The sequence below is a fragment of the Lepidochelys kempii genome, chromosome 11 (assembly GCF_965140285.1).
Source record: "Lepidochelys kempii isolate rLepKem1 chromosome 11, rLepKem1.hap1, whole genome shotgun sequence".
NCBI classification, from domain to species: Eukaryota; Metazoa; Chordata; order Testudines; family Cheloniidae; genus Lepidochelys; species Lepidochelys kempii.
In genome coordinates, this window is record NC_136390.1 from 20,797,643 (window position 1) to 20,823,610 (window position 25,968).

Genomic DNA, 25,968 nt, shown 5'->3' on the forward strand with positions numbered 1-25,968 from the left:
GTAGTCAGAATGCAATGCCCAAATAGAAATTTAGCCAGCATGCTGAAGTTAACACCTCTACTCTTGCAAAAAGTGCCATGGGATAGATCTAAGTGTCAGCCCCCATCAGCACAGTATCTGAGCACTTGTCGGTCATCTATCATGACTACAAAAGGTCAGGGTACCAGTTTCATGTTTCATCAGTAAAGATTCATAGATTTTTTAGGCCAAAAGGGACCATTATGATCAACTAGTCTGACCTCCTGCATAACGGAGGCCTTAGAATTTCACTGTTTCTTGTATCTAGCCCATAACTTTGGTTTGAGCTACAGTATATCTAAGTCAGCTCCTTCAGAAGCACAGTATTACTAATATTACAGTATAATGGTACATTGGCTCTGATTCAAGGGACAGAATGCCACAAACTGAATTGACAATAGGACCGCCTATAGCACCTGTCTTTCCCTTGAAGGCTCTCCTATCAAAGATCTGATAGGGACTAATGATGCTTAAATGTTGTGATCCCATCAGATCACAGCTCAGGTAGAATAGCTGCATGCCACTTATTTTTTGAGGGGGGGAGAAAGCACAGCAAATGTAGAAAATTGTAAAAGGCTTCTCCTGTGCTTTTGAAATGCTTTTAACCTCTTTTTGTTAAAGGTTTTATTGCAGTGGCATTAAAAGTACTGTTGGGCACAAATGCTATATTTACAAAAAGAATGTAAAGCTTATTAGCACTCATCAGCTGGTTGAGTAGCCGTGTAAGATACAAAACTATTAGTCAGAGGTGGTGAACAGTTTTGATCAATTGCTTTCTTCTATGGTTAGTGCATTAAAAAATACAAAAAACCCACTTCATTGTGTATTTAATGATAGTAGCAGTGCCCGCTAGTACTGTTGTAGCTAACATTGTGTTATTTCCATTATTTCAGATTTGAAAGCTTTATAGAGCTTAAAAATCATATTAGGTTAGAACCATATAGGAGTGGGAGAAAGGAATATACTTATATAGCCATTTCCTGTACGGGAATACATGTGGCTACTCCCAGGGTGCCCCTTAAAGCAGACGTGTAGTTTGCAGTAAAGCAAGCTCTGCTCTGTTTCTATAAGGTTTGCTCACATCCTGTGCACATCTCAACTATATCAAGTATGTGTTAGGGCCAAACCAGAATTATCCAGCCATGCTAAACTCTCAAATGACTTACACAGTCAACTTGACACATCTAGTATTTACTTCACCTCCAGACCACCCATTCCATAATTTCTTAATATTGATCTGAAGTCAGGTAAGCATGTTCCCATATATATTTATGGTATCTTCTACCTGGATTTGTAGGTCTAAGGATTCCAGGTGGTTGAAAATGGGATGAATTTTTGATGAATATGTTTTTTTTTTAAATTATCCTTGGTGTTTTTTGTTTTTGTTTTGTTTTTTAGAAGAATATGTCAACATTTGAAATTTTTCTACCAGCTCCACTTGGGATCACCTTAGTACCTAATCATGGAGTTAGGAGTCTAATTTTTGGCATCCATTTATGAAAACTGTGGTCTAGTTATGTGATGATAATTTATGTCTAACTGTGTGAAAGCCAAATGGAAAAGAAATCTAGTGCATTTCAAATCCTTCTCTTCCAAATTCTGCTTATGTACAGATTTGTTTTTCAAATGTATAGGCCAGTACTGTTCTATGAACTTGACTGATAGCAAAAAGGAGAAGTAAAAACACAACGTAATTCAATGCAAAGTGTTCCAAAGTGCTTCACAAACTATAGATGTGTACACTATTGAAATGAAGCCATTTCTGGTGGTAGGATGCCAACCAGCTGCTGTGCCGCAAGTGGCACAACAATTAGTGTGCAGGAAATTGAAGAGGTAAATCCTCTTTTCTTCACAAAAGTGTCATGATGTGCAAAGGAAACAGGACTTTGGATTTGAAGGTCTCATTTGAATATTTTTGACATCTGTGTCCGAGTTTGGATTCAAATAAGTACCTAAGCATAGGTTCCTATATCATGCCGGTGAGCAGTAATAAAATAAAAAATACTATGGTCCCAATGCTGTAAACAATTATGCTTCTTAGTGTAACAGTAGCCACTGGAATCAGTGGGTACTGGCCCACTTCTGTATGTCAGAACTTTCTTTGTAGGATCTGATCCAAGGCCCTGTAGAGTTAATGGGACTTTGGATTAGGCTCCTGGTCAGTATCTTTAGGCATGTGACTAGTCACATTGAACTCTAAGGGGCTATTTATGTGAAGTTACTTACCTACGTTAGTGTCTGCAGGATAAGGGCCTATATGTCCACAGCAGAGCAAGATGAATTGTCCATAGTGAGTATTTTAGTAGGTGAATGTTGCCTTTTTTTTTTCTGTTTGCAAATTGTAAATGAGCTTTGGTTCTTATGAACATGTTTACTATTCAAAATTGAACAAGCTTTTTATGGGTGTTCATGAACTATCCTGTAAGGAAACTAAGGTTTCCCATTTCATTTGGTTTTGGTTTTGCAAGATTTAAGTCTGAAACTTCCTGTAATGCCTTCAAGCAGCACAGTATAAAGAATTATACACTTACATTTGAATGTTCTGGCTGTTGTCAGACTTCCCATTTTATGAAGTTTTGTAGTATTGAATTCTCCATAACTCAGAAAATGCTCTTGTTTAGCCACATGCTTCACTGAATTGCTTTCACTGCTTTGCATTAAAGCAAATAAACTAATCAGCAGAAAAGACTAATCTCCCTGATCTGATCTTCAGGGAACAATATGGATCACTGAGCATGCAACCTTCCACGTACCCTATGATAAGAATTTGATATCCTTTTAAAATTCAGTTTCTATTGACTTTGTAACTATCAAGCTAATAACCCCACTCTAACTCAGCCAGGATGGATCCATCCTGGATGGAAAGAATTGGGAATTAAAACAATAGATTGAGGGTGATATTGATGTTTGTCTTTTCAAATGTGTGTTTATTACATTATCACTATAAAAATTTTAAACTAAAATTGCTATGGAAAGAAAAAGACTTCAAAACTAAACCAGGCTTGTTAACCCTTAAGAATCACTTACAAAACTCTTAGTTAGAAGTCTGCTTTATGTGGCTGTGGAAATCTCTTACCTTTAACATACATCAGAGTATCTCAGTAGCAAAACCTGTAAGGATTAGTTCAAAAATGTTTTATTTTAGTTTTTCATGAGGTTTGTATATGCTATGGTGGTGATTTCCCAATATATGGTCCTATTGCAGCATTGGTTTGTTAAGTATAAAAGCATCTGGGGTACATTTTTCAAAAGCACCTAAGTTCTGTTTTCAAAAGGGACTTTTGAAAATGTTACCTCTAGTGACATCCAGGCCTGGGTTCCTCCTTGCTAAAAGGTGTTTATTGTGTTTGTTTGAACACTTTGTTCTGCATCCTAGAAAAGCATCTTTCTGTAGGTGTTCAGGGCCTACTTCTGGACATGCCCATTAAGTAATTTTATTCAGATGAAAGGTCCCACTGATGTCAATGAGCCCACTCAAATGAATAAAGTTATGTTTTTAAGAGTGGGCAGTATTGGGCCTTTGTATGGCTGTGTGTGCAAGCTGGGAGGAAGGAATTAATAGTGCTAAAAGCAACTTGCAGATAAATCTGAAAAAAATACTTAATATCCATATTAAAACATTATTTGATGTAACTGAAAAATATACTAAAGCAATAACCAAACAGTTGACAAAATCCAATATTTTTGCAATGTTTGATATACATTTTCATATTCCATCCACATCTGTTTTCTGAGATACTCATGTAGGCTGGGAAAAATTTATTAAGTTGAGATTTTGACCCTCAACATAAAAGTTTCCATTTACAGACTTTACACAGCCCCGTCTGCAAAATAGAGTTATCTCAGTGCATAGGCCATACTCCTTTGGAGACACTAGGAATATCAGCTTGAAGGAAGTAAGAATGTATTTTTAATACATTTAAGCTCTACCAAAAAACCCTGATCCTAGCGGAGTGGCAGCAGCATGTTAAACAGCTACATACTGTACATGTGAAACCTGCATACCATGCTCCTGGGGTTTCAAAAATTAGTAGTGAAGGAACAGGAATATGATGGGATAAGAGGGTGTTAGCTCTTAGTACATAAACAACTCTACCTCACTTGCCATCTTTGTGTGTGTTTGGAGGAAGTATGGGAGCATCTATTATACTGGACAGTCACAGGAAACATTCAAACATTTACAATCAGCTAAATAAGAAAGAAAAATCAGAATGATGGAATGGAAAAGTGGAGTCAATAACATGAAGAGGGACTTTGGGAAAAAGAAATGAATATTTTTAAGACAAAAGGCCTGATATTCTCTCATGTATGCTAGTGAAAATCAGCCCTAACTCATATAAAGTCAATGAAATTATGTGGGTGTAAAGGAGAAGAGACTCAAGTCCATTGTCTTAGATTTAAAAGAAAGAAATCTTCCAAAAGAATAATGCCCGTTTAATAATTGCAGTGTTTCATTGTAATAGCATGGTCTTTTGGCCAACAAGGCTTAAATGGTAATCACTGTGATGTCCACTATCTCCACTATACCTAAGAATATGTCAGCATTTCTTTTAAAAGACAATTTTTGATAGATTGCTATAACTTGTCCCTTTAAAAATGTATTTCAACCTACACACAGGTATATAAGGTGATTTCCAAAATTACCCCAAGAGAAGGTGTTTTGGTTTTGGTTTTTCTATAGTAATTTAATTCTAACTTCTAAAAATTGGATTCATTTGATTTGTGTGAGGGATGTTTTGTGATTTCAGATGACTATTCCTTAGTAAAAGCCAGCACTGTCCTATAAAATACCCTACTGTGTTCATCAAGTGTCTAATCATAGTCCCACTGAAGTCACTGGCAGAATTGATGCTAATTTCAAAGGACCAGAATCTACCCCATTTATCTTCATTGAGTAGCACCTTACCCTGCAGGTTGTTCTACTGATTTCCATGGGGCTACTAGCAGAATAAAGTACTACCTAACACGAGTATGGGTGGCAGAGTCTGGGCCAATGAGAGAGAGATGAGACTCCATGAGCAGCTATTGCCTTTCTGTATAAAAATCAATGTAAGCCAAGTTTGAAAAATTAACTGTTTTTCCATTCAGTGTTTGGTATGCAGTAGATAGCCTAATTTATGCATAGAGATTGTCCATGACCCAATGCACCATAATGGCCTACTCAAAGCTGTTGTGATCTATCATGTCTATAAACCACATATTAAATGTGCCAAAAAGTATGTATTTGCTTGACAGACTAATGGCCCTTAAATAATTTCCACAGCCCGTCATGATCTGGAGATTAAGGACCATGGAGCTGATAGCAGTGAAAGCACCATATTTATTTCAAAGTCAATATGTACTCATATAAAATCTCAACAGCAGATTTTTTTAACTAATAAAATCTGAAGATAGCACCCTTCCCCTTAGGACTCAAAGCATTTTCAATCTTCCCTTTTAATTTTCTCTTCTGTTTTGTTCTATAACATAAACAATGAGAGCAAAATAATGTTTAGGGTCAGCTTTAAACTTCATTCCCCATGATATTCCACCCTTGGCTATCTTTCTACTCCATCTTGGGCCAGAGGAGTCAGAAGGGCTTAACAGATCTCATATGCCATCTGTGCTACAAGATCGTGGGAAGCCTTCATTCCAAAGTTTTCCACTTCGGTAGCTTTAACACCGTCCCATAGCATTATATAATATAGCTTTTGTTTTTCATTAATATTCTCTAATTACAGCTGCAGTAAAAGAACAAGATTTGGGCCAAAATCAGTATAATAAAATTCAAAATGGTCAATAGAATTATTTTAAAAATAACACAGCGTAACTCATGTAACTGCTATTATAAGTGGCTACAGGGGACCTGTTTGGCTGTGATTCAGAGCTCTAAAAATTCAGCTAGATCCAAACAGCTTCTTAGCAGAAATGCTGAAATCAAGAAGCATATTCACATCTCAGCATACAAGGGTTTAAACACATGGCTCCCTCACCTTCCTATGAGAATGATACATTCCTAAATACGGTGGTTTAGCATTAGCTTCGTGTCGTCCTGTAATATGTTTTAAGAAGTTTATTTTCTTTTGCTTTGATGGCTGGAATTTTTTTTCCAGAACTTTCCACATTTGAATTGAAACTTGCAACCAGAGCTCTTAAAGTGTCATTACCTCAGTTAAACTGATTTGTCCTTATTATTCCTCATTACCTTTTATTTTGTAATTGCTCTAGAGAGCTTTATACAAGCTGCATATAATATCCATCTATGTGTACTTTACTGGTTATGGATTTTTTTATAGTCAATGTGGTCAATGTATAGAAATTGGAGGCGCCAACCTGATTTGTTAACCATGGTAATTGGATTCTCCATTTAATTACAGGTGGTAATGACATTTTAAGCACCGTCTACAGGTGTTGGGAGTTTTTATTAAATGTGAAGCAGCATTAAGAAAGTCTAAGATTCTGGAGCAATGCCAAATTTCAGAGGTGCCTTTCAACTCTAAATTGCAGTTTTCATTTGAGGATAATTATAACTCTGGCCACCTGGACAGCTCCTTGTTGAAATCAACATTACATGAGGAGTAAATCTACAAGAAACATTCACCTCTCGTGAATTCAAACATGCTTAAATGCTGAATTATTTGAAATGTGTTCTGGGTTGTATTTGCATTCCTTAAAAATATTATATGCACACCTTATTTTCCTATACCCTTCAGGGATATACATTTCCAATGTCAGAAACACATTGTCATGTACAATCCTAAGGGTAGGATTTTGGTGAGTGTGAGACAAGAAATTTCAAACATGCTCCTGGTATTATTCTCTTTGCTGTTGTGACAATTTTAAGACATGCATGCAAATTCTGGTTTGAGAAAGTTATACTATACTTTGTTCTGCAGCTTATGGGTACAGACATGTTCAGAACAAGGACTCTTCTTCTGCTTCATTATTCATGTATCTTTCCCCCTTTGGTAACTTCTTCCAGAGAGTGGAATTTAACTAAGCATCACAGAGGACAATCTTTGTTCAATATCAACATACACTTTATTGTATCTGGGGACTTGCACCTCTTAAAGCAAGCGTGAGGCAACTTTGTACTTTCTCCTACAGAAACCCCATTCCATTCTTTCCTCTTCCTTAACTTCTACACCTTTTATTCTCTAAACGAGTGTATTGAAATCTGAGGCTTATGCTGTTTGTCCTTGTCCACGAGTGACTGTACAAGTGTTCCTGTACAAGCTAGAATTAGGCATGCATGACTTGCAAGTCAGTTGGTTCATACTGTTTTTATTAGCATATACATCTTTACTGGTGTGGGGGTATTTTAGTTCTTTGCTACTAGGAGTGTTTTCTGGTGCGAAAGCCTGACCCTACTGATGTCATTGGGATTTTTCCACTGTAAACTCTCATTGACTTCTGCGGGGCCAGGAGTTCACCCTTGATATCTTAGAAGAGTTGAGATAAAAAGATAGAGAGATACTCAGTTCTGAGAACTGAAGATAATATTATAACTGCTGTTTAACAAACAGTATTGCTGTTTAAATTGCTCCCTTTACTGTGTGACACTATAGCACTCATCTCTGTGAATAGGTTTAATGCAGGCTTGGCAGAATTTAATTTTTATTTTTTAAATAATTTTGATGGATAATAGCAATGTTAATTTTTATGCATTTTTTTCTATTTTTATTGATTTAAATTTTCACAGTTGCAGGAAATTTTGGGGGTGGTTAGACAATTATTTAATGGCAGTAGTAGATGATGAGATTCAAAAAGCTAAAGCTTCATAATAATAAAAACATAAATTGTTAGCCTCATGTCAAAATATTCAAAGCAAATAGCCTTAAATCAAACTCTAATAAGTTCTCAAGCAGCATTTCATCATTTGGCCTATCTGTAAATTTCAATTATTATCAATGGATATACTCTTTCATTAGTTTGTGTGTGCACAGTGAAACTCACATATACTGATGTTTACTGATAAAAATCAAATCCTTCCAAGCCTAGTTTTATGACAAACACAATCTTCTCTTAACATTTTTGTCCATTAAATGTAAAAAAAAAAAAAAAGCTTTGTGTCGCTGCAATGTTAAGCAAGTACAGATTAAATCATAAAGTCAGTGACTGTAAAAGTGAAGGTTCAAACAACATTAACTTTGGCACGTTTATACTAAACACATTAATTTCATAGGTTCATAGATGGCAAACCCAGAAGGGACCATCATGATCATTTAGTCTGTCCTCCTGTATAACACAGGCCATGGAACTTCCCGAAAACAAATTCTAGACCATTTATTTTAGAACAAACATCCAATTGTGATTTTAAAATTATCAGTGATGGTGAATCCACCAAAACTCTTGGCAAATTTTTCCAATGGTTAATTACTCTCCCCGTTAAAAATTTACACCTTATTTCCAGTCTGAATGTGTCTACCTTCATCTTCCAGCCATTGGATTAGTTTATAACTTTATCTGCTTGACTGAACAGTCCATTATTAAATATTTGTTGCCCATGTAGGTTCTTATAGACTGTAATTAATTCAGCCCTTAACCTTCTCTTTGTTGAGCTAGATAGATTGAGCTCCTTACGTCTATTGCTATAAGGCAGGGTTTCTAATCCTTTTAATCATTCTTGTGGCTTTTCTCTGAACTTTCTCCAATTTATCAACATCCTTCTTGAATAAGACCAGAACTGGACACAGTATTTCAGCAGCAGTCGTACCAGTGCCACATACAGAGGTAAAATAACCTCTCTCCTCTTAGTCAAGATTCCCCTGTTTGCATCTCAGGGTGGCATTATCTCTTTTGGCCACAGTATAAATGTCAGTGGGAGCTGATTGTCCATATCCATCCCTCTGATTTTTTTCAGAGTTACTGCATCCCGGATAGAATCCACTGTCCTGTAAGCATAACCTACATTCTTTGTTCCTAGATGTATGTATTTAGTACATTCAGCTGTATTAAAATGCATATTGTTTGTTTCCATCAAGTTTACAAAGTGATCTAGATCACTCTATATTAGTGACCTGTCCTCTTCGTTATTTTCCACTTCCCCAGTTTTTATGCAATCTGCAAACTTTATCAGTGATGACTTTATTTTCCTCTAGGTTATTGATAAAAATGTTAAATAGCATATAGCCTAAAACAGATCCTTGCAGGACCGACCCCACTAGAAACACACTCACTCAATGATGATTCCCTATTTATAATTACATTTTGAGACCTATCAAATAGCCAGCTTTTATTCCATGTAATGTGTACCATCTTAATTTTATATTTTTCTAGGTTTTTTAATCAAAATGTGTGGTAGCAAGTGAAACACCTTAAAGAAGTCCAAATAGATTACTTCAGTGCTATTATGTTTATCAACCAATGCTCTAGTTCAAACAGAAATTAATTCCAGGAAGTCCTATAACCTGCATCAAGAGGAGGTCTGACTAGATGATCACATTTGTTCCTTCTGGCCTTGTAATCTATGAATATTGTGGAGATGAAGTAGCCTCTACATATTTAAGATTGCAACCAACTTCCATTGCAAAGGCCCATTTTTTCTCCCCTATAAATTTCGCTTAAAAATTAATTAAGCTTGAAAAATTATAGAATTCATCTGAAGACAAAGGAGAAAAGTTCTGAAAAATGGGAAACATGAGTTAAGTCATTAAAATATTACATTGATTTGACTTTTGACATTTATCTAATATTTCTTTTATTCCCTGTAGCTAAAAATCAGTTTGTTCCTACCTCTTCAAACTTTAAATCTTCCTGAAAACTCATATACCAGCTATATTTGAAGAAAATAGAAACAGTGAAGCAAAGGATTTAACAGTCTTTTGTTGTGGATAACTGGGGGCCCAAACTTGCTCCCATTGCTTTTAATAACAATTATAGCCAAATCTTGCTATCGATGTAATTGTGTTTTTGACACCGAGTTCAGTGGGAGTAAGACTGAATGCAATATGTATATGTTACACACAAACAAAACGACATGAAAAGAACATTATTAAGGTTGCAAAGCACTCAAAATTTAGGAAATTTATGCAAAAATTAAGATTTCCTTAATCATTAGTCTTTGCTAAAGTCTTAGCAGTGGCCATGAACATGTTCAGAAGTAATTTTCAACAGTATGTTCCTCAACCCAAACAAAGATTTCAGTCCTCAGAAAGGACTATCTTGATGCAAAACTTGAAACTACAGTATGAGCCATTTCTCTGTAGTCTGATTCAGCACTAGCGAAAACATATATTCCTTGTACTCATCCCATAACTGAAAAAGCCCAAAGGACTTTGTCAACATGTTCTTTAAATCACTTTTGGGAAGAGACCAAATATAGATATTCACAACCCCAAAGGTAAAAATGTTCCAGAAAATTGTGTGTGTGAAAACAGACATGAATTCTGTGAACTGCTTCACAAGCTGTGCTATGTGACCAATTCTAGTTGCTTGCTATAACTAGAGTTATGTTTAAGGTAGAACTGATTGAGAAATATTTTCTGTCGCTGTGAGAAACTGAAATGAAAATAAAAATTTTCATTTTTGCCAAAATGTTTCTTCAAAGATATTCATTGAGAAACTGAAAATGTCTCTCTTTTCTTCAACAAACTCTCCCCTCCCAAAAATGTTGGCTGAAAACCTACATTTTTCAGGCTTTAAATATTTTTTTTGCTTTTGGTGGTCCCAGACTGCACATCTTCAGCTGACATCTATATACCTCTATATAGAGATATATATTTGGTTTTTGGCAATCAAAAACTAAAAAAATTGAGAGTTTCAGTTTTTCAATGAAAATAAAAAATGAATGGCAAATGAGCATTCCCCATAGAAATTTCCATTTTGACCCCCCCAAAAAAGAAAAAAAGCCATTTTTGTTTAAAAATAAATAAATTAAATAAATATATAAAAAAGTTTTGAATGAAAAATTTCAACCAGCTTTAGTTTCAGGTTGTAAGAATAGCTAGGAGCATACAGAATACTGCCAACCAGTGGGTGAACAGATTTTTAAATATGAAACAGCTCTTGGTTCAGTCATGTTTGTGTCCCTGTGTATACAGTATTTGTAAATATTCATGCAAAAAGATTTTTGTTCATATTAATGTTTGGGAAATGACAATTCTTCATATGAATACCAGTATTCAGGCATTAAACCCTTCAAAAAGGCTTCACAGGGGACCAGGGATGATCCATAGACAAGTAGGGTCTAAAATCAATCTGCTGGCAAGCAATTCACAAATGAAAAAAAATGCTAAATTTTTCAGATAAGTTATTTGCAATTAATAGTTTGACCACACCTAGTAAGACTGTGTTGTGTAGCTGTTTGTTTTTAACTTTTTTTCTGTTGATGTGAGTAGCTATTGGATGTCTATGGATTGGGTATATCGGTATTTTGTGGCCGACTGTTGCTTTAAGTCCAAAGAAACTGCTTGCTGTTTCTCAGAAGGCAGCATGTATAATCTCACTGGTATTGTGGAAAATGGAAAAAAGCAAATGTTAAAGGTTCCCCAGGTCAGCTGCATCTGCTTGTTTTCATTTGTTAAGGATTTTTCTTTTTTCAAAGAAAAATGTGCAGTAGTGACTCACTTTAGCGATATTTACTCCTTTTTAGTTTGATTCTCCCCCATTTTTGTGTCTTTCCTTTGCCCTCTCTAGCTTGTGTAACTATAAAGCACCCCAAGATGGATGCCTGCAATAAAATGTTTTAGACAATTTCTTGTATAAAAGATGTACTTTGCACTTCTATAGTTGTTTTTGTCCATGGATTTCAAAGCACTTTATAAATGTTAATTAGGTAAAAAATATGATCCAGGCTCTTAGGCCTGGTCTACACTGGGAATAACATAGCTGAAGTCGATGTACTTAGAGCTACTCACTGCGGTGTCTTCACCGTGGTGAGTCGAATGCTGCTGCTCCCCCATCGACTGTGCCTGTGCCTCTCACGCCTGTGGAGTACAGGAGTCGATGGGAGAGTGCTTGGGAGTTGATTTATCACGTCTAGACTAGATGCGATAAATCCACCCCTGCTGGATCGATCGCTGCCTGCCCATCCGGCGGGTAGAATAGACATACCCTTAGTTGCAAATGAGAAATGTACAGCAGAGGAGGTTGCAGAAGGAAGCACTATTTACTATACTAAAGAACAGAATGATCAGATACATAGATGAACATGATTTATTGGGGGAGGGGTCAACATGGCTGGTGTAAAGGGAAATCATGCCTCAACAATCTATTAGAATTCTTATAGGGGGTCAAGAAACTTGTGGAGAAGGATGATCCAGTGGATATGGTATATTTGGATTTTCAGAAAGCATTTGACAAGGCCCCTCACCAAAGGCTCTTAAGGAAAGTCAGCAATCATAGGATAAGAGGAAAGGTCCTCTCATGGATCAATAAGACAAGAAACAAAGGGTAGGAATAAATGGTCGGATTTCAGAATGGAGAGAGGTAAATAGTGGGTTCCCCAGGGATCTGAGGGTCCTCCAGGGGTATATGCTGTTCAACATCGTCATGAATGATCTGGAAAAAGGGGTAAACAGTGAGGTGGCAAGTTTGCAGGTGATACAAAATGATTCAAGATAGTTAAATCCAAAGCTGGCTGTGAAAAGTTACAAAAAGATCTCACAAAACTGGGGTAAGTGGGCAAGAAAATTGCAAATGAAATTCAATGTTGATAAAAGTAAAGTAATGCACAATGGAAAACATAATCCCAACTATCCACACACAATGATGGGGTCTAAATTAGCTGTTACCACTCAAGAAAGAGATCGTGCAGTCATTGTGGATAGTTCTCTGAAAATATCTGCTTAATGTGCAGCAGCAGTCAAAAAAGCTAACAGAATGTTAGGAACCATTAGGAAATGGATAGATAATAAGGCAGAAAATATGATAATACCACTATATAAATCCATGGTATGCCCATACCTTGAATACTGGATACAGTTCTGGTAGCTTTATCTCAAAAACATATATTAGATTTGGAAAAAGTACAGAGAAGGACAAAAAAAAGGATTAAGGGTATGAAACAGCTTCCATATGCAGAGAAATTAAAAAAACTGGCACTGTTCATCTTGGAAACAAGATGACTAAAGGGGGATATGATAGAGGTCTATAAAATTCATGAGTGGTGTGGAGAAAGTGAATAAGGAAGTATTATTTACTCCTTCACATAACACAAGAACCAGGGGTCACTCAATGAGATTAATAGGCAGCAGGCTTAAAACAAATAAAAAGAAGTACTTCTTCACACAGCGCATAGTAAAGCTGTGGAACCCATTGCTAAGGGATGTTGTGATGGTCAAACCTATAACGGAGCTCAAAAAAGAACTAGATAAGTTCATGGAGGATAAGTCCATCAATGGCTATTAGATCAAGATGCAACCCCGTGCTCTGGGTGTCCCTAAGCCTATGACTGCCAGGCGCTGGAGATGGATCACTTGATAATTGCTCTGTTCTGTTCATTCTTTCCGAAGTATCTGACATTGGCCACTTACAGAGAAGAGGATGCTGGGCTAGATGGACCATTTGTCTGACCCAGTGTGGCCATTCTTTCTTACATATATGCAATATATACGGATCACATCATCCACTTCAGTCCACCTTTTGGAAGGAACACAGGAGCTGTGTTTTGTTGCAGTGTGGTGTTAACAGGTAAGAAGAATCCTATATCCAACTGAAACTGCAGAAGAAATATTTAGGTTGACAGAATATAAAGTATACATGGTTTAACTGAAAGAGCTTCAGTGTGTTTCTTTTTAAATGAAATGTGATGAAATTCTGAGAAAGGTGCCTGGGGAAGTGGTAACAGAAAATGTCCTTCTGTGGGTTTTTTTTTAGAAACACCGATGATGATATGAATGTTAATTTTATACCTAGGATAGTGAATTCATGTTCAGTAGCAAACTGGATATGAGAGTTACATTTTCCAAACTGCCACAGTGTGAACTGGCCCTTTAAGGTGCTACAGCTCAGCCAAATGTGCCAAGTTTAACCCAGGACGGAGTAAAAGGCGCATGTGATGGGGGAGGGTGGGGAGGCATGTGACTAAGAAACAGACCTTCTGGAAGATAAAAGGGTAGCCTGTCGACATTTGGGGAAAAACTTCAGGGAGTGCAGACTTTTATTTAAGAAAAGCTAGTGAAGAGCCAATGAGGAGGCCTAGGCCGAGAAACTGAACTTCAAGGTGGAAGGTCTGGGGGAGAACCTATGAGGAGGAGGAGGAGCGTGCCTTTGCAGCAACAGGATTATGAATCCTGCATCAAGGGCGTGGGACAACTAGGAAGGCTAGATGGAAGATCTGTAGTATTTTGAACTTATTAGAGTAATAAACTAAAGTCCCCAAAGGGAGGAATTATTGAGAAAACACCCTCTGGAGTTTGATTGAGCCCCAAATCAAACAGTCAATACACAGGGATGTGTATCAGTTTGTATTTGCAGCAACTGATGTGCATTTTTGTTTTCAATTTTTTCCATTCTGTGCTGTCTCAGGCTCTTTTCTCTAGTCTGCTGCTTGTTAGCAGTCAAAGCAATGTTGCCAAATAAAGCCATATATAACTGCTACCATCATTTATTACTTGATAGGTAGCACTGCTGACTGAAAAACCAGAAGGGACTTCTAAAAACCTCCCTCTCTCTCTCTTGAATTTTATCCATAGGAAAAAATCTGTTCAAAACAATTTCCCCACATCGATTGAAGCTGGGCAAAATAGAAAAAGACATGAAACATTTGGTCAGGAAAACTTTGCAAAATTCAGCAAATAAATTATGCACCAAACATAATAATGTATTAATATTGTATCAGCTGGGTAAATAACTGAAAAAACCCTCTGCTTAAACAAGCAAAAGTTGTTCAGTAAACTACTGTGTAAATATTATTAGCCCAGCATTTCCACAAATAAAAAAAAGTTTTCATGTTTGCATTACATTAAGTCAAAACACTTAAGTACGTGCTTAACTTGAAGCACATGAGTCTTCTCATCCTTATTCATAAATGCACTTATGTGCTTAGATCTTGCATTCCTAAGTTTAAGCATGTGCTTGAACAAACTGCTGAATCGGAGCTTAAATTTCCAAAGTATAACTCTATCTTGCAAACATTTATGCACACGCGTATCTTCAAGCACTGTAAGTAGTCACATTAGCACAATGGTTCCTCATTTACACTGAGAGGCCTGAGGTTAAATGAGAATCAAACCCATAAACTTCAAGGGGCTACTTATGTGCCTGAATGTAAGTATGTGCATAAATGTTTGTGTAATCAGGACCTTTGGGCCAAATTATGTCCACAGATGCATGTTAACACCAAGCAACGTCTATATAAGCCCTGTGAACATATCTGAGGCTAACATTGATCCCATAGCCAGTTACATGGTCATTTAACTTTGCAAACATTACTTATTCCTTTAGCTGCTTTGGATTACTGTAACATTTGAAATTCATTTACAAATTTTATTTTCTAATAGTAAAGAAGAAAGAGCCATCTATGCAGTGCTAGCCTGTGTATCGACCACAGTATTAGCAGGACCCTCATTCTTGGCAGCAGTGTGTTTGTCAGTGTGCAGGTGACAGATCAGATGTAAAGAAAATCACTTCTGTAAAACCAATTTGTTAAGGGGCTTCTAAAATCCATTTTTAAAATGTTACTGAGGTAAAAAAGCGAAAGACCAGCCAACAAGATATTTTGTTCAGCTTTTCAAGGTCAAAGCACTGATTACTAATTCATCAAATAATTTACTGGTAAAGCTATTTGAAGAGCAAACAACTCTGTGCAGATGTTTCACCTAATAACTCTAATACCATAAGAAGATGGGCAGAATAGGAACAAACAGAATGTTTTACTCACTCTTGGCAATGCTACAGTCATAGGAACTGTGGTCTTCAAAGCATCGGCACCCCCATTCTGTGCACTGTCCGTTGCCATTACAGAAATTGGGACACCTGAGAGCTGTGAGTATTTCCTCGTGAGTGGCAAGTAACCCATTTGCTGTATGAAACAGCTTAGTTCTATTTTCTAGCACTTTTCTTTCACACTCATTTTCCAAAAACGCTATCATTGCACCTTCCCACGCCAGGTCATCCTTGAGTTGCAGATCTAAAAGGCACATATCAATTGCCTTATCCAGCTGTCTCCCAAGGATGTCTTTACAGATGGAGCCAATAGTAGAATTAGCAAGAACCTGCTGACAGATCTCCAAGGCTTTGGTTGAGGTTAGGCCACCTGGAGTAGGCCATATTGACTGAACTTTCGGCTGAATCCCTTCTAAGTAATCCTCTGGGAAAAAATATGCAAAGCTTTCCAAGTCCTTTTGAGTCTCATTTTGAAATGGATAAAAAGGTAAGTATTCAGAAGAGTCTTCTTGCCTTTTTGCTCTATCTAGCACTTCTTCTGGTTTAGTAGAGTTAATAAAACTGTTGTTTTTTTGATTTTTCAAGGAAACTTTTTGTGCGTATTGTTTTAATCTGCTATCGTGGCTATCTCGCTTTTTGACTGATTTAGGCAGATATCTTTGATCAAATGCTTTGGCCAACAATTTCCCATCACTTCTTAAAGTAGATTCTATTTCTAAGCGAGTGACATATTCTGATGTAACATCTAGATGTGGGATTGCAGAAGTATAATCCACATTATCATAATGGCAGCCTAGAGATTGTGGAAAAGAACTCTGAAAGGCATTTAGTGTAGTTACAGAGTGCAGAGATAGAGTGTGCTCCTTCTGACATCTGCAGTAATTTTTCCTTTTCTCCCCTTCAGAGATCATAGAATCATAGAATATCAGGGTTGGAAGGGACCCCAGAAGGTCATCTAGTCCAACCCCCTGCTCGAAGCAGGACCAATTCCCAGTTAAATCATCCCAGCCAGGGCTTTGTCAAGCCTGACCTTAAAAACCTCTAAGGAAGGAGATTCTACCACCTCCCTAGGTAACGCATTCCAGTGTTTCACCACCCTCTTAGTGAAAAAGTTTTTCCTAATATCCAATCTAAACCTCCCCCACTGCAACTTGAGACCATTACTCCTCGTTCTGTCATCTGCTACCATTGAGAACAGTCTAGAGCCATCCTCTTTGGAACCCCCTTTCAGGTAGTTGAAAGCAGCTATCAAATCCCCCCTCATTCTTCTCTTCTGCAGGCTAAACAATCCCAGCTCCCTCAGCCTCTCCTCATAACTCATGTGTTCCAGTCCCCTAATCATTTTTGTTGCCCTTCGCTGGACTCTCTCCAATTTATCCACATCCTTCTTGAAGTGTGGGGCCCAAAACTGGACACAGTACTCCACATGAGGCCTCACCAATGTCGAATAGAGGGGAACGATTGGTGGAGTCTTGTCAAATAAACTTTTCCCTGTGGGTATCTGATTAAAGAAATAAAAATAAAGAGATTGGGGGAAAAAATAAACAGCTTTCAACAAACTGGTCCACAGCATTAAATCAACTTTTTTTTCTGAAGTCTCGGGGACTTAGGGTCCCAATCCAGCAAAACATTTAAGCATGTTCTTTACTTTAAGCATGTGAATAGTTTCAGCGGTTTTACAGCCACCTTTGCATGACCCTTCCTGAATTGCACTATACGGATGCAATGGGGCTATTCGCTAGCATGTGCTTAAGTGCTTTGCTGGATCAGTGCCTACTTGCATGACTTCAATTTACAGAATTATTTTAAAGGACACATTTTTCAGAAAATGCATATTATCATTTTTTTACATAAGATGTCTGATATATTCCTATATAACTCAACTGAAGCCAGGGGAATTACACTAAGGATGAATATAGCTCAAAAAATTCATTTTAAACCCTTGTATTAATTTAGCACTCCCTGCTCTAATTATTAAACAACACCTTCTCTCCCTTCTGATTTAGTGCATTCATATTTTTGCCTTTTAAAAATGTTACTCCTTTCAAAAACATTTGTGTGGTGTGCTATATTTCATTATTATAATGTAAGGGAACAACTTTTATTTGAACTTTCCTGTCATTGACACACACAACTATATCTTATTGATCACAAAGATGTGGCATCACATAAGACAAAACTAATTACATTCCTTCCTTAATTTAGTCCAGCAGTAATGAGGGGGTAATTCTAGAGAGTTTCAGTTTGAATAAGCAACCATAATTAAAGTTTGGCTGTAAGTCTCATGAGAACAGAATTTCTTGTGATGTTATTTATACAGCATCAGGAGAGTTCTTGGAGCTTTATAGTTTTGTAAGATACAGTTCCTGCCCCAATCTTTTGTTGGACTTGACATATGAGAGAAACAAAATTTCTTGAAGTATTTTGGTAATTCTGCTTCCCAACCCAGGCTAAACCTAGAAGTTCAGGAAAATAAAAAAGAGTGCACCAAAATTTCGGAACCTCAAAAGAGGTCTGGTACTGCTGTGGGGACAGGGTTATCTTATCCAGTTCATCCATTGAAAGCAGTACATACAATAGAATGATTATATAGACACTAATACAATACTAAAATTTTTACGAAGTTATCAGAGTGACAGAGGAAAAGGGAACCGTTATTGGCTATTCAAGAGGTCCCCTTCTAGGTATGATATATGAGTTTGGCATTCTATTAAATATTTTGCAAAATGAGCAGATACAACAGAACACAATTTGATTTGAGGTTTTCATAATCCTAGAATTTTTCAAATTAATGACACTGAGCTAGATGTTGAGTTACTGCTCTGACTGAACTGGTAAATATAACAGCCATTATGCACTCAAAATTAGCTTTCATACAGTCTAAGACAATAGGATGTGTTTCCTTGAGAGAGGGGATGTTGAAATTACTTATTGTTCTTTTTGAAAAGGGCAATGAGAGCTTTAACTTCCAACTGGATGCTTGCCAGACACCTTCCCTTGTGCTGCATGGAAGCATCACCCACAAGTGAGGCTGGCTAAGAGGAAAGAGTCCTAATATCATCTGAGTTTTAAAGACACCTAACCTAACTAATGCAGCAGAATTTTTAGAGGTGCTCACAGAAACCTTAAACTCAAAGGCAATTATTTCTAGAGCTAAAAGAAAAATGGAATTTTCATCCAGTAGGAAATTCTGATATTTTGACATTTGATTTCATCCTGATTCAGGATGTAATGTTGAACTATTGAAACTTTAATGCAAATGACAAGTTCAATAATTTTTATTAAGATATGTCAAAATGTTCCATTTCAACATTTAATTTGGTTGCCAATCTGAAATGAACTGTTTTGTTTCTGTTTGAGTCTACATTATTCTCTGCATCCATCTGATCCACTGCGGTGCCTCTTGGAAGTTGTAATTTGGGTGTCTCATGTCCCATTCCCCAGTACAGGCAAGACTACATCTCTAGTGATATATCATGGTATATCTCCCTCTGGCTGAAAGCTTGAAGAGTCTCATGGGAGTCCTATGACCATGGTTCACTGTGGGAGATTTAGTCTGACCAGGGAGACTGACTCAAAGGAGAGAAAGGAAGCCTGAGAGACCCGAACTGCAACTTCCATGCACAGAAGCTCCAACAGATTCAGAGATTAATGTCAAATCAAAACTCAATGAAATGTTTCAATTTGGGTTTACCTGAAATGAAACTAAATGTTTCATTGTAATTTTCCTTAGGGAAAATTGAAAAGTTTAGGCACAACTCAACATTTTCTCAGAAAAATTATTCAGTGTTACTCTTGAAAATAAAAGGAAAGAGCATGTTTGCTGCTTTCTGATCAGGAGCTGCTATGGGAATTGCATGTCATAGAACTTCTATTCCTTATTGGTAAGGATGCTCTTTTAAAGACTTGGAGGGTTGGATGCAATTTTATGTGTAAAGTTGCCATTTGGAAAAGTTGACGTTTAAAGAGCTCTGTGCCATCCTGAGCCCTGCAGCTTTTTTAAAGAAGTTGCAGCCAGGGAGAGAACTGAATTGCCAGGTGGTGAATGATCCAACTAGCTTCTGGTGCTGGAGAGTCCTAAAGTCTAAAGTACTAATTTGTTGTCTAAAATTAAATTAAAAACAAAAGCAGGGAAATCAGCATACAGGTTTTACTCCCTATTTTGCAATTTTTCTGTGGGTGTATTATAAGGCCTGATCCAATGTTCTTTAAAGATAATGTGAGTCTTTCCATTGACTTTAGTTGGTTTTGGATTATGGCCTTGATTCTTAGAGTCCTTATTTTTATTTACTTAGGGTCTACAGCAAAAGTTATATTTGTCACCAGTCCCTCTCCCCCAAAAGGAGTTTCACCCGCCTTTCTTGAGCACAACAAGGTCTCGTCCTAGTCCCTGACAAGTGCTGGAAAGCTCTTCTCCTTTCCAAGTGGACAAAGAATGTAAAGTTCCCCCTGAATACTGTATCTTCCATTGGCTGCTGGTTCCCACACAGAGCTACTACAAATTCTCCAGTCACTCTCTTAGCTGTAGATAGCTTACCCACCTCTTGCCAGCCTGTTGCCATTTTGTTCTGAGGAGTGGGTTGGCATCCAGTAACAGGGACTAGTGGTTCATGTTGGAGCTACAACCCAAGAGAGCTAGACAAGTTCCCACAAGAAAGGAGGAAAGCTGGGAATGCTGGGAATAGGTTTTTCGCAGGAGTGGGTGGGTGAAATTCTGTGGCCTGCGTTGTGCAGGAGGTCAGACTAGATGATCATAATGGTCCCTTCTGACCTTAGCATCTATGAATCTATGACTCCTGCCAGGAGTCCCAGATTTCCCGTTCTTGTAGTCTCAAAAACCATCCTTCCTTCCACCTAAGTAACCCCCCAGTACCCACATCTACATCTAGGAAATGGATAAGTCCCCAAAAGATTAAAACCCAGGGGATTTAGCCACTATTCTATGGATTAATATAAAGGAAACTGAGTGCCTCTAACTTTGAGTCTTGTATGTGCTGCTCACAACTACAGCTCAAAATATTCATCAACTAAATTAGGATGATTAATGGCTTCAGCTGATTTTATGTAAGTTGAATACAGTTTATTTGCGTGTTCATTTCCTAAAAGTCAATAGCTTTGAAGTCTTTTCTAGTTACAACAGAGATGGGTGCTGGATGCACTGACAGGGTGCAGAATCAGGATTAGCTAGACTAGGGTTCAGATCTGAGGCAGAAATAAGCGTTAGGGTTTGGGTTCAGATTCAACTGTGCCACATTTCCTGAACTGTTCTTCAGGGCCGGCTCTACCTTTTTTGCCTCCCCAAGCAGCGAAACAAACAGCAACAACAACAACAACAAGCGGCCGCCGAAGAAGAAAAAATAAAAAAGCTGCCGCCAAAGTGCCTCTGAAGAAGAAAAAAATAAAGCAAAGTGCCGCTGCCGAAGGGCCGCCGAGGAAGGAGTGCCGCCCCAAGAGCGCCGGAGCGCTGCCCCTTCTGATTTGCCGCCCCCGGCACCAGCTTCCTTAGCTGGTGCCTAGAGCCAGCCCTGCTGTTCTTCCAGTCCCAAAGGATGGAAATCTCATGTCATCAGCTGATCTTGCAATATTTCTCCTGGTGGGCACCTCACAAGGACAGAGGTCTTCATCATATTTTTATTTTGGACCAAATTTTGTAATAGCCGCTGCCCTGAAAATAGTTAATCACCAACCAATCAAACACTGCAGAATAGTTCCATTCAGGTTTTGAAATGACCTGGACCCAGAACTATAAGGCTATGTTTGGATTCGGGAATTAAAATATGGGGCAATGGAAGTCCCTGATATGGAAAGGGATCAGAATCCATGTTCCAGACTCTCTCTCTTAGAAAGCAAGAGTTTCAAATGTCCCATTATTTTTAACTGAATAGATATTAAGTTTTAGCATGCTACATTTATTGCCACTCTTTGTCAAAATGTAATATTTAATTGTATAGTCACATGTTGTAATTAGTTTTCAGGAATAAAAGAACAAGGGAAATACCAAACAATTAATCCCTATTGTCAGTTATCTACATTTTTCAGAGTGGGTGAGAACTGCGTTTTTTAACAGCTGAGTGGGATCTTAACACAGCTGTTAACATGATATCTCTCGTGAATATAACACGTCTCTCTCAGTAAAAGAGCTTCTTATGTGTAGTGTACAGACTGAAAAATAAGCTTTCGTTATGTTTGTGGTGATAATGGACCTCTAGCCCTCCTTTGACAGATTAGGCAGAGCTCTTTTTCAGGTCATTAAAAGACCATGTAATGAAGTAAATGTATAGACACCCCTTTAAACGATGTTACAGTATGACTTTTAGGTTTGGAATCCTTTAGCTCTGTACCTCCACTCTTCTATGAAGTCTTCCTCAGGCATGTTACTCTGGTGTGATAGTAAAGGACTCCCGCTGGTGTTATGGAAGTCATTATGACTGTTCCCATCAAAGATGCCACACAAACCTCTGGTGCTGTTAAAATCGATGCTTGGCGCCCTGACTGTCAAACTCATTCCCCACTCACTTACATCAGCTCGAACAAATGCTCCTGAAGGGAAGATGATCTGAAGAGGCAGAAAAAACCCAGTGAATTTAATCCATTAGCAAGTTTCTTCTGTAATAAAAAAAGTGTGTTCCCTCCCTCGCAAAAAAAATCAAAGCAGGAAGTTGGCTATGCAGTTGGTAATTTAATGCCACTTAGACACTCTGTAAACATTTATTTTACAATGATGCTGTTGGTTTTATTTACAATGATGCTTTCAGAGTTTTTGGTACTAATATCTGATAGCATCATATAAATATAAACCCACACAAGCGCCTTCCTTTTTTAAATTAATAATTACATTCACTGACATTTTCCCATTGGTAAGTTACCAGCTAATTTTTGAAGCTGTCACCATGATAAGACCACCCCTGTGTTTTTGCCTGGGAAATTGTTTCTTTTCGATAAATTGCTAAGTATGGAAAATAGCTTTCTTCCCTCTTGAAAACTGTTGAATTTTCCAGACATGCTGAGAACTTGCAACCCCCATTGATTTCAGCTGGAGCTGTGGTTGCTTAGCACTTCTGAAACTCAATGCACTTCAAGCCAAAAAGCACTTCAACCCAAAATCAGTACCCACTGTTGAAAATTTTGACCTTAGCCCCCGAGGGAAATTTGTCCATGTCACACAACCAGCACACAATTTGGCTCATGTGACACCCTCATATTTCTCCCCTGACATCAGTGGCAGAACTTCCACTGACTTCAGTGACACAGGAGGAGGAGGAGCTACCAGAGCCCAGAGCATAGCGTGTGTAAGGGGACTGCTACCCTCTTACTAACAGTCAGTGGGGGTGTTTTAGTTGCTAGCTCCCAGTATTAAAAAGGGGGAAGGGTCGATAGGGAATCAGGACCCTGAGACTGACAGCCCCCAGGAACAATGGGGAGAGGCCAATGCTCCAGGTCAGCCTAAATGACAGGGCGAGCAGGCTAATCAGGGAGTCAGGAGGCCAGGGAGGTCCCGTCCCCTGTGTGAGCTGGATTTGCCTGGGTCAGACAGAGTGGGGCCCAGCTAAGGAGAAAGCAGGGGCCCGAGCTAAGCTGGGGAGCAGAGCTGTGCCAGATCCAGAGGGACCAGAAAAGCAGCCCAGAGAGAGCAGACCCTGTCCTGGGAGCAGAGCTGCAGCAACCAGAGCCAGAGGGGCCAGAAAAGCAGCCCAGGAAGCAGGTCAGTGCTGGGAGCAGAGTCACAGAAGCAGCCTGCAGAGCAGACCTGTCCTGGTAGCAGAGCTGTAGCAACCAGAGGCAGAGGGGCCAAAGAAACAGCCCAGGGAGCTAGAGGCAGAGCAGCAGTGCAGAGACAGAGTGGTGCAGCTGGGGCTGGATCCTGGGCAGCGGGCCCAGCCCAGGGAGATGCCTCAGCGAAGAGGCTCTGCAGGTCAGGCTTGGATCATAACCCTGACAGGGCGGGGGCGACACTGGGCAGAAGGGTCCTACCACTTAGAGCCTGAGAGCGTGTGGCCACCACCAGAGCAAGTGTCCAACCCACAGCATCCCTGCAGCACAGCCAGGGCCTGAGAAGAAGGCCGGGGACTTACAAGGAACAGACTGTGAACTGCCCTGACATTCCAGAGACACGGTTTGTGATGTTCCCTGCCACAGAGCGGGGTGATGTGTTTCCTTTAACCTTTCCCATTTTTTCTTATTCTTTTTAAAATTAATTGTTGATTAAATAACTTGCATTTGCTTTAAATTGTATGTAATGGTCAGTGGGTCAGAGAAGTGCCCAGTGCAGAGAGAGTACCCCGGAGTAGGGACACCCTAGCCCCTGTCCTCGGTGACCACAGCAGGGTTGGGGGTCGAGCCCCCCAGGAATCCTGGGCCCAGCCTTGTTGGGGTTACGAGGACTCTGCCAGACAGGAGAGTGGAAGGGGAGTTCTCAAGGGCAGGGAGGCCACTGGGTAAAGGAAGTGGGAGCGAGGACTCAGATCCTTTTGCTAGCCTACTTCACCAGGGTAGTACAGAAGCCAGGAAAGTTCCCCACAATAGCGGGACTATTCCCCCCCTTACACATGGGATAATGCACATCAAGGCTAGTACAAGCTACAGAATCATGTGAGGGTGTCTGCATAGTGCCCATGCGCTAGGCTCAGTTCTGTTTGGATGTTAGTCCCCCTGAGTAAGGAAAGCAGGATTTAGCCTATTAATTTCTTACTTTCATAGATAAGAAATTTAAAAAGCAAGTATATTTTAAGAAGCAAATTTCTGTAGTGTTACACAAGTGAATGGTGGAATGATTCACTATACTTGAATCTTGCTTATAAGTTTGTATTTCCTTAATTTTTAATTTAATTTGTAGGCCAGGACAGCTGCTAGTTGAAACAGAGCTATAGTTACCTCAGTTACCTTTTTGAAACTAACATAGATCTATGTGAGTAACTGATTTTTAAGTGTTTGCTGCCAGTCCAAAAAAAAAAAAAAATCTTTCAGGTCAGTCTAAAATGATATTTTACCTTTTTTTTTCTACCAACCAAAAAGTAAAAATAAATAAATAAAATATTTCAGGTTGAATAAAACATTTTGTTTGAGTATAAATGAAATGTTTCATTTTCAAGATTTTCAAAACAATTTTAATTAAACTGAAGTAAAGTTTGAAATGCAGGGTCATTTCAGATGATAACAGTTCATTTTGAACATGTTGAAACCAAACATTTTGAGTTCAGATTTTTTTTTTAACTAAAACAATTCAGCGAATTTGACATGAATCTGTGAAATGTTTTGGTTGACCCAAATCTGCATTTTTTGGGTGGAAAAAAGTTTTGGCTGAAAAATTTTGCCATGTTCAACTAACACATGCCAACTGTCTTCTAATTACACACTTTCCTTCAAAAAGGAGTTTGTGTTTAAAATCTCTGCTCTCAGGACACTATCTGCTATTTCAGTGTTCTGCACTGGTTGGACTAGATTTTCCCCTCACTCATGTCCCACAGAAACTCAGTTGGATATAAACCCCAGTGGAATCAGTGGGGTTTACGTGAAGTTAAATTAGGACAAAATGTGGCCTTATAACTCCAAATTCAAAGAAAGTGATTCACATTTTCAATATATTTTGAATATTGCTAGTAAAGATTATTCTAGTAATAAAACTGTAATTATACTGTATTCAGTAGTAAGGTGAAATGAAAGGTATTTTCCTGCTTTTGCTTCCTTTCTGCAATTAAGAAACTTTAAATAACTATGTTATCAAGATCTATTCCAAGGGAGAAGAAGATGGTGAGAGCCAAAGCTCAGAACCCCCACCCCCACCCTAACATTGTTTTGGCTCCTTATGGCCCCTTTCTTACCCGGAATATTTTCTAGTAATAAATCTTGATGTTGAAATTTTAGGACAAAATTCTCAGCTTGGATCTCTTTAGTGCAGTCTGCACTTGTTTGTCCAGTGATTTCAAGGAACACCTGGACTAGAGATCTTCAGTGTGGATGAGAGATACAAAGTGCAAACTGGAAAGCACAGTAGTGCTTTCTAAGTAAATAATTTGTACTAAAGCAGATGTGCTGCAGAACCATCTTCATTGTGTGATCTTTCATCTTATACTTAGATCACAAGTTTTTCAGGGCCATCTCTTTGTTATGTAATTGTACAGTGCCTAGCACAGTGGGTGCCCGTGG

General features: G+C 38.4%; 1 protein-coding gene across 1 annotated transcript in view; it reads right to left on the reverse strand.

Annotated features, from left to right (window-relative positions):
• Window positions 1-25,968, reverse strand: part of LOC140895919 (von Willebrand factor D and EGF domain-containing protein-like) — a 198,798-nt gene that overhangs the window by 115,488 nt on the left and 57,342 nt on the right. The window contains 3 exon segments of the mRNA XM_073306827.2: window positions 15,821-16,618; window positions 18,187-18,281; window positions 22,167-22,381. Coding sequence (XP_073162928.2) covers window positions 15,821-16,618; window positions 18,187-18,281; window positions 22,167-22,381 — 1,108 coding nt within the window.